This window comes from Daphnia pulicaria, chromosome 4 (assembly GCF_021234035.1).
Source record: "Daphnia pulicaria isolate SC F1-1A chromosome 4, SC_F0-13Bv2, whole genome shotgun sequence".
In the NCBI taxonomy this organism is placed as follows: domain Eukaryota; kingdom Metazoa; phylum Arthropoda; class Branchiopoda; order Diplostraca; family Daphniidae; genus Daphnia; species Daphnia pulicaria.
The window spans coordinates 15677183-15686299 of NC_060916.1; the positions used below are offsets into that span (position 1 = coordinate 15677183).

At 50.4% G+C, this 9117-nt stretch overlaps 1 protein-coding gene across 2 annotated transcripts; it reads left to right on the forward strand.

Annotated features, from left to right (window-relative positions):
- The first annotated feature begins 389 nt into the window (after positions 1-389).
- Positions 390-8713, forward strand: LOC124338190. 2 transcript variants are annotated; one of them, XM_046792266.1, is made up of 10 exons: positions 390-1014; positions 1363-1863; positions 2371-5596; positions 5661-6447; positions 6626-7143; positions 7207-7432; positions 7501-7612; positions 7692-7973; positions 8031-8174; positions 8242-8713. In XM_046792266.1, exons 1-10 carry the CDS (start codon positions 760-762, stop codon positions 8320-8322), a joined length of 6132 nt encoding a protein of 2043 aa, XP_046648222.1. In that variant the 5' UTR covers positions 390-759; the 3' UTR covers positions 8323-8713. The 2 variants fall into 2 exon arrangements, with proteins under 2 accessions (XP_046648222.1, XP_046648221.1); XM_046792265.1 differs by having other exon boundaries at positions 391-1014; positions 5658-6447.
- Positions 8714-9117: the final 404 nt, after the last annotated feature.

Below are 9117 nucleotides of genomic sequence, written 5' to 3' on the forward strand. Positions count from 1 at the left end.
AAGAGAGAGTCTAGTAGTAAATATCAGCCAACGTGCGTATTATAATAACGCGTATAGCCTTCAGCTGTTTCTCCCAACACATTTCTCATACAAATTGTTGGATCGTCACACATTTCCTATTAGTAAAACTGGTTTTTAAAAAGGGACTCGGATGGCCTTGCATAGCCAACCCAAAAACCAAAAGTCAATTTCCCTATATCATCAGGTAGAGCCGCCGAAATGATTATTCAATGCGACTAAATCGTCGTCCATTCTTTACCAAAAAGATAAAGAAAAGATGGTTGAAGCCCGGGTCCCGTCCAGCAGCAGCAGCTATATGCTATGCGCTATCTTTGGCACTGGCTCACACATTTCCCCATGCAACTCTCTCTCTACTCTGGTTGGATTATCTTCCCGCAATAGTTTCTAGTCTCCCCTGTGTACTGCTGCTGCTGCACAGTCTCCGTTTGGCTCCCGTACGCGCGTGAAGCTGCTCGACTCGTGTCCCGCGTGATTCTTGTGTGTGTGTTTGTGTGTGTGTCCATTGAGGCGGGCGGAAAAGAGAGAGAAATTGGCCCAGCAGCACACCTTTTTGAATGGTTCAATTCCGTTACATTTCCATAAGAAGATTTTTTGACTGGCGTCCAGTTGTCCCAGTTTTAGTTCGCCCGCGTGTGTGTCCCGACAGTTAAGGAAACGGGCAAGAGGAGGACCTGCTACTGTAATAGGCGATAAGCCATTCAAACAGTATTAAGAGATTATTTCCAGGAGAAATATAAAATGTCGTCGTCTTATTCGGGCGGCTCGGCGTCCAGCAGCAGCGGCCAACAATTGGGAGCACGACCTAAAATCGCTCGTCAACTTCTTCTTCTCCAACAACAACAGCAACAACAACAGCAAATGAATCAATCGGCTAACCGGTCGTCTTTGGGACAGCACCAATCCAGCAGGGCCAGCCACCAGCACCATCGCAGCAGCAGCAGTAAAGAGAATAAGGAATGGAATTCAAACTGGAATTCCATCCTCTCGGCTCAGGTCAGTTTCCTTTTTGTGCTGATGCGCCATTTCTTTTTATTTTACTTCTTGCCTGTCGAATTTTCTATTTGAAAAAATTGAATAAGAGATGAGAGGAAATCCAGTTGGCCCAGGTCACTGGATGTCGTCCAGGGAATTTCGATTATTGTCGAAATTGTAAATATTTGACGGATGGTGACCAGACACACATAACTCTGGGAAATGATTATAAGATACGAGTTGATTGGATTGGCCGTCTGCCAAAATCGTGGAAAAAGTTGAAAGAAATCGGAAATGGATGGATCAAATTGCGGATGAGGGAGGCTGACCCCATCACACCTGACCTTTGCTGTCTGTCTCTTATTGCAGGGGGATGAGCAGAGCTGCGCCAAGGGCCAGTCTCAGCAGCAGCCCGACATGATGATGAGGTCACAGGGCAACAACAACGTCAACCAACACAACGGGCAGCCTCCCTCAACAGCCGCCATTACCGTCAAGAATCAGGAGCCCAGTCGTCACGAGATTCGGCCGGGACGTGATGGAATGTCCCCCGTCCCAGCACAATGGACGGCCCTCCAACCGTCGGCAGTCAGTCGAGGTTTCTCCGATCCCAGTTTGGCCGTCGTCCAACCGGCCAGCAACAACAACAGCAACGGCTCAGTCGGTTGTGGTGGGTCGTCTGAATTATTTCATTCGCATCACTATCACGCCCGTCGTCAGCGCCAGCAGCAGTCCGTCAACAGCAACTGCAACAGTCGGTCCAGCAGCGCTGCTGATCTCTCACTGCAGTCCAGCACCGTCAACCTCAGCAGCCTGGGCAATCAACACGGCAGCGCCTCTTCTTCCCTCAACAACGTCAATCACATCAAAGTGAGTTGATTTTTAATTCAATTGCAATTTTAATTATTGGCGCCAATTTCAAATTTGTGCCAAATTTTCACAAGAGAAATCAAAGTGGTTGGTCCAGTTTCTTTTATTCCAGTTTCGACGTAAACTGGAACTTTTTTAGAAATTTCTAGTCGAGTCGAGTTTGATATTTATAATACCCATCCTCTTCTTCTTCTATTTGGGGGAAGTTGGCGCGACCTACTAAATTGCGGGTGGTCGTTGGAATTTCAAATTTCCCGGTTCTTCTTTTTTGTATTTTTAAATTTTTGTTATTTTCGCGCCCGCGCGCAGATTTTTCAAATGTTTTTTCCCCCGGGGCCTATTTCCCCACCAACACCAACACGTTTGAAAATTCCGTTTCCATCTTGAGACGAGTCTGGAAATAGAACTGCACACACGGCCCGTTTTCCATTCCATTTTGATGGCCGTCCGTTGACGTTATTCCCATTGTTCAACTGATGGATTCATTTCTTCTTTTGTTATCATCAGGATTCCAGCAGTGGAGGAGGAGGAGGGATTTCAAGCATTTGGGCTCGTTGGTTCCGGCGAAACAACAACAACAGCCATCGGCCGTCGTCTTCATCCATCCGTCCGTTTTCTTCTGCGGCTGTTTACGGAGGCGGCGGTGGCGGTGGCGCTGCTGGCAGCCGGTCGCACAGCGTCGAAAATAGTCCAGTCGTCAGCCGTCGATTACGTCATCATCCGTCCATGATGACGGGATCCAGCGGCCAGTTGGCCAGCAGCGACAACAACAGCGACTCACTCAGCACCAACAGTTTCTCATTCATCCGCACACCCACCGATAAGAACAACGATCCAGCGGTGGCAGCCCTGACACTCCGGCGCAAGTACGGATTGATGGCCTGCAGCAACGAATCCACCGACAAGGTCCTGCCGGGCAACAACCTACACAACAACATTGAGGGCGACGCCATCCGGGCCATGCGGACTCAGTGGGAGACTCAGATGAAGCAGATGGATGAAATCCTGCGGAGTCGCGAAGAACAACCAGACAACAACACCAAGTGCAACAACAACAAAAGGTTGTCGCAGACCAACAACAATTCGACGGCCAGGAAAAAGAGGCCGGCACCTCAACCGCCACCACCTCCTCCCAATTCCGGCACTTCGTCCCGCCATTCCACCCACAATCGATCCAGTTCATCCGTCGCATCCGGCAGCGGATTCACTCACGTGCCGGGCAAGAGGAAAGCCCCTTCTCCGCCGGATTCCATCACCACCACCACCAACACTTTCAACATCGTCGCTCCTACTCATCCAGTTTTACCCGACCTAATGGAATCGACTCCGCCGGAAGCTTCTCCTCCGGCGGAGAACAACAAATGGAGCAACGACTTAAACTGCAATTTGCTGCTGGATGAGAACAACCAAGTGCGGAGCAGCAGCAAAGTGTTGCGGTACCAGCAGAACAAATTCGACAACGATTGTCCGCACAACGACATTCTCAAACTGGAAGGCGGAGTCCTCCGCCCGCTGGATTCTAATTCCAATAAACAACAAGCGGAAGCTTCCGGATCGACGCTGGATTATCCCACCCACCGGGGCAACAATATGATGACCCTTCCGCTCAAGCCGTGGTACAAACGAGGCCGGAATCAGCACGGCGGAAGCAATGGAATTATTGGCGGCAACCCGTTGCATCACCACCACTCATCCGCCAACGCGGCGTCACGATCCAAATGGAAGGACGCGGCTATTCTCCATCACTCCCCTCCTCCTGTTCTTCCGGCTCTTCCGGCAGTGACGGACGAGTGCAGCAGCTGGGCAATGGGATTGGTGGCCAATCACCACCACCTCCTCCATCCGCCGGAATCGAATACGATGCGCTCCAATCATTCGTCGACCGGCGTCAGTCCCGGTGGATCGACCCGGAGCGAAGGATCCTCTTCCGTCTGCAGTAGCGATGGAAGCAAAGGCAAACAACAACAACAACATCACCGCAAGTCGTTGCTGGTCAACATCAGCCAGCTGGATCGGGAAGCTAATGAGATCATCCAGCGGGAAAGAGCCCGTGAATCCCAGCGGAGGCGATTGGAGGACGACAAGTTTTACAGTCACAGCAACGGGCAACTGGCCGTCCTCCCACCACCACCACCCACCACCCAATTGTTGCCCACCGTTGCAGACGTTGCAGACGACGAGTCACCTCCTTTGCTACCGCCCAGGGATCCAGCGCCACCACCGCTGCCGGGCGACGTCCATCAGCCTCAGCTGGGCAAGAAATGCGCCCGGGAGTTGATTCACATGTTCAACTCTTTGACGGACTCGTCGCCTCCATCAGCAGCAGCAGCTCCTCCTGTTCCGTCTGCCTCGTCTATCAATAGCCCAGCGACGACTAAGCAGACGACGGCCGAGTTGCCCAGGCTGGAACAGCAGCAGCGGGCGGATGCTAATTATAGTCAAACGGGCCACACCTACAATGGCCAAGTCGCCAGGGAGTCACCACCACCCGGCTGCAGCGCTGGGACTGTCAACGTGCCAACAGCTGATCGTCAAGTAACAACAACAACAACAACATCGCCACCCACCACTGCCAGCAGTTCCAGGTTGTTGCAGACGTCGGACGAGTCGACCTCAATCAAGGCCGTCAACACCAACACCATCACCAGGTTAAGAGTCACTGTTCCGGCCGGATCGTCTGAATTAGCACAACAACAACAGCAACAACAACAATCGATTTTCAATCCGAAATTGGAAGTGGCCGCCGCCGCTGCTGGATCGGGAGGTGCCCGACCCAAACATTCGCCTTCCGTTTCTTGTCCGGCAGACGATAAATCGCCACTAGTCAACGGTTACTCCAAACAACAACAACCACAACAACAATTAAATAAAACAACGACGACAACAGGCGGTTGGGCGTGTCAGGTTTGCACTTTGGTCAACAGCGACGCCCGTTTGTGGTGCGAGGCCTGCACGGCCTTGAAGCCACGACAACTAGCTGGCCGGACATCGTCGACCAACAACGTTGTTGGGCCGGCCGTCGTCAAGGAAACGGTGAAAATGATTCCCGCCGTTGTTCAAACGCCGGAAGTGATTACGACTAGTCCAATTCCATCGACTACAACAACTCCATCTCTGCTGTCCAACTCCGGCAACAACTCGAATGTTGTTGTTGCAACGACGCCCAGCAGTCCCGAAGCTCTGCGCCAGGCCCGTCTGGCTTTCTTCCTCAACGGCCAGCACAACAACAACAACATCAACAACAAGCCGGAAGCCATCAAAGGGGATGAGAAAAAGGGGGATGACAAGAACAAGAACAACAACAAACGACACTCGCAGCACGGCGGAATCAAAGTCTCGTCCGGCTGTCAGACGCAGCCGTTTGTTCAGCTGCCCAGTCAAATGGGCAGCAACAGCACGTTGGGTGTTAATGGCCAGCAGCGGCCCGTTTCCATGCTGGCCAAGAGTTGTAGTAGTCCTAGTGTCAAAAACAGCATCTCGATAATTCCGCCACCGGTCGATTCCGGGCCGTCTGTCAATAGTTTATGCAATAATAAGCGCAGCGTGGTGTTGGCTCCGGCCGTTTTGAAGGATGTCCATCCAACCAATTTCGCACTTGTTTCTCCTTCTCGCACGCAGTTGAGTCAATACCTCCAGCAACAACAACAGCATCAGGCCGGCAAGGGCAGTGGTGGACAGCAATCAGCAACAGGAGAATCCGGTCCCAGCGATGTCCAGCACAATAAGAGTACCGGTATGTAAAAGTTCATTTGATTATTTTATTGTTTTAATGGAAATGAATTGGAAATTGACAGCAGACGAGTTGGCGGCGGATGAGATGGGCGAAGACAAACGGGTGGAGGTCATGTTGGTGCGGCTGGAGGAGGCCATCGCTGCCGGCCAGTTTGACAAGGCCGCCGTTTTGGCCAAGGAATTGGCGGCCATCAAACGGACCCCGTCGCCTTCCTCACCTGCTTCACCGGTGCCCAGTCAAACTGAAGTTGTTCCGGTTGTCGTCGTCCCTAAACCGGTGGCTGCTCCGCGTTCCGTCGTTCCGGTTGTTGTTGCTGTACAACAACAATCTGAGCCCGTCAAATCGTCGTCAGTCTCGGCCAGGAAACCCAAAGACAATCCGGCCGTCAGCACTGCGCCTCTTCCGGCTAAAAGATTGTCCCATTTAGCCTCACCTTCGCCCCTTCCTAGGAAATCCATCCGGCCGGAAGAAAAAGCGGAAGAAACGACTAAACCGAAAGAAGAGGAAAAGCCCATCGCCATCGAACCACCGGTAGTCCAGTCACCAATCCAGCCGCCAATCCAGCCACCAATCCAGCCATTAATCCAGCCGGAAGAACCAGTTGAAGTTGTCCCGGCTCAACCCGGAATTGTGGCCATCGGTGCTATTGCATCAGTCCAACAGCAGCCGAATATCGCTGCCGTTTCAACGCCGGAAGTCAGCGTGCGGACCAAGCGGAGGACGAGCGTCAAAGTTACCAGTTCCGGTCAGCAGACGACGTTGACTTTCCAGAAAAAGTCATCCGCCAATTCGGATGAGAATAAAAACCCACAGAGGCGGACTCGGAGTTGCATCGTCGACGACACTTTCAGGTACAGTCTCTCCTCCTCCTTTCATTAATTTAACCGCCAAAATTTGAAATTGTTTAAAGTTTAAAAAATTGTCAAAAATTCAATTCAACGACGGACGTGTTGACCTGAATCTCAATTTGTTGTTGTTGTTGTCTGGAATCAAAATGGTCGTCGCCGGAATCCGTTGGCTGTGCCTCAGCGTAGAAGTCTTCATCGAGGATCGATCGACGCATAGCGGACCCTTCCAGCTGCCCGTCCGGCCGGCCACGACTCTGCTGGAGCTCAAGGAACGGATGGCCAAGAGTCCGCACGGCGTCAAAGTCGAGTGCCAGCGATGGATTCTCGGCCGTCGCCTGGCCAACGACCAGCAGGATCAGCTGACGCTCAAGGACTACGACATTTGCCCGTCCAATTCTTCACTTTTCCTCTACGTCCTGGAGAACAATCCGGCCCAGCCAGCAGCAGCTTCTAATAAAATGAAAATCAACGGCCTGCATCAACCGGCGGGTCCAGCTAATACTCAAATTGAACCCGCCCGACCCGATCCAGCCAGCCGGAAGTATTACAATTACGAGGAGGATCGGTACAGCGAATGCGAAGAAGAGGAGGAGAACGAGCCGCTGGAAGCGACGGCCAACAACATTACCCAACCTGCTAACTCTGCACTAACAACAACAACCAACAATATCGAACAGCAAAAGGTGGATTCTGATCAAGGTATATGAAAAACAATTCATTCTTGATTCCTGCGGATTAAATGCCATTTGAATGGATTATTAGGAGCGACTGGCGGATGGGATCCAGCGGATAATAAGCGGCCGATGGATCTACTTGATCCGGCAGTGACTGGGACTGAGCCGAAAGTGGATTACAAGAAACTGGTGGACCTGCTGGGCGGGAGCGACGTCGTGACCAACGCCGACCCTTTCGACTGTCCCGTCTGTTTGATGACCGTTCCGGCCGGAGTGGGCGTCACCCTCAGGGAATGTCTCCACAACTTCTGCCGGTATTACTAATAATCCTAATTGAATTTTTGTTGAATTAAATTCAAATGTCAATTATATGTCGCATTAGGGATTGTTTGGCTCACGTGATTGAATTCAGCGACGATGCGACCGTGACCTGCCCGTACCGCGACGACCAATACGCCTGCGACGCCATCCTCCAAGAACTCGAAATCAAAAATGTAATTCAGAATTGATTTCATTTAAATTTATTTTGAATTTTAAATTTTGGTTCGATTCAAATTTTTTTGGGGTAAAAAGTTGGTGGGCGCCAAATTGTACGAGAAACATTTGGAGCGTTCGATGCGGCTGGCCGAAAAGGCGATGGCCAACACGTTCCACTGCCAGACGGCCAACTGTCCCGGCTGGGCCGTCGTCGAGGCCGACAACGTCAACGTTTTCCGCTGCCCAGTCTGTCGCCAGAGCAACTGCCTCACCTGCCAGGCCATTCACGAGGGCGCCAACTGCAAGGAATTTCAGGATCGAGTCAACCAAACCGCCGAGACGGACGACGACGCCAGACGGACCAAAGAAATGATTGAAGTAATATAAATAAATTGTTATTTAATTGAATTATAATTGGAGAATATTTATAAATAGGCGCTGGTGGCCAGCGGTGAGGCTCTGTCGTGCCCGCAGTGTCAGGTGGTCCTGATGAAACGCTGGGGCTGCGACTGGGTCCGCTGTTCCGTCTGCCGGACGGAAATCTGTTGGGTCACCAAACAAAATCGCTGGGGTCCAAAGGTCTATTTAATTGAATTCAAATCATTTTTTAAAAGGAATTTAAATTGACTTGAGGGAATTGATTTAGGGCAAAGGTGACACGAGCGGCGGCTGTCGGTGTGGCGTCGACGGCGTCAAATGTCATCCCCTCTGCAATTATTGCCATTAAATTGAAGTACACTTGTAATATTTAATTAGCGCGCGTAGAATGAAATTAAATGTTGCCGTGTCGTCTGCAATTGATCGACTCGACTGTGATCCTCTGGTTTTTGATTGAAATGTGTTGTGTGTATTTATTCGAAAGTTAAACTTTGTAGCATCAAAAATTAAATGGATAACAATGTGTATCACATCGAAATAAATTGATATTGAAAATGTTTATGTCAAAAGGAAAACAGAGGGAGTAAATGGTCATGCTCATAGCTAAATGCTCACTCATAAAAGGTATAAAACACATTCGTTTTCTAATCCTATTAATCTAAATGCTTTTATTAGCTGGGAAGTTTACTGGGCTTTGCTTTGTGCTTATTGTCATCACTCATCAGCTGTTTTATCTTGAATGATCTTCAAAAGATGTTCCAGGGGTGCGTCAAGTGAAGAATCCGGATTCATATTCTTCCCATAAGAATACACGTAACATTTGCCCTCTATCGGCAATCCGCTTGAACTAAATATTGCGTGTATCCTTATGGGAAGAATATGAATCCGGATTCTTCACTTGACACACCCCTGGAAAATCTTTCCACTAGGAACATAAATCGAATGCAGTGCGCGTGTGTGGCACGGCTCTCAAGTAGTAAAGACAAGGCACCTTGGAGCAAATGACTAATGGTGCATTACTAGTCAACTGGCGGGAGTAGTACAAGACGGTGAGCTTACGGAGCGAGAGAGTGCGTTGAAGAGGGAAGAAACTGATGTCAAGGCGTAGAATATGCTGTGGAAGAAGACAACAGATTGTGCTTTC

Bases quoted from the DNA above. Each gene is read 5' to 3' on its own strand.
- LOC124338190 (XM_046792265.1), top strand. From the start codon at position 760: ATGTCGTCGTCTTATTCGGGCGGCTCGGCGTCCAGCAGCAGCGGCCAA. The intron at 5,597-5,657 runs GTATGTAAAAGT...GGAAATTGACAG, and splicing joins CCAGCACAATAAGAGTACCG to CAGACGAGTTGGCGGCGGAT. The intron at 6,448-6,625 runs GTACAGTCTCTC...GCTGTGCCTCAG, and splicing joins ATCGTCGACGACACTTTCAG to CGTAGAAGTCTTCATCGAGG.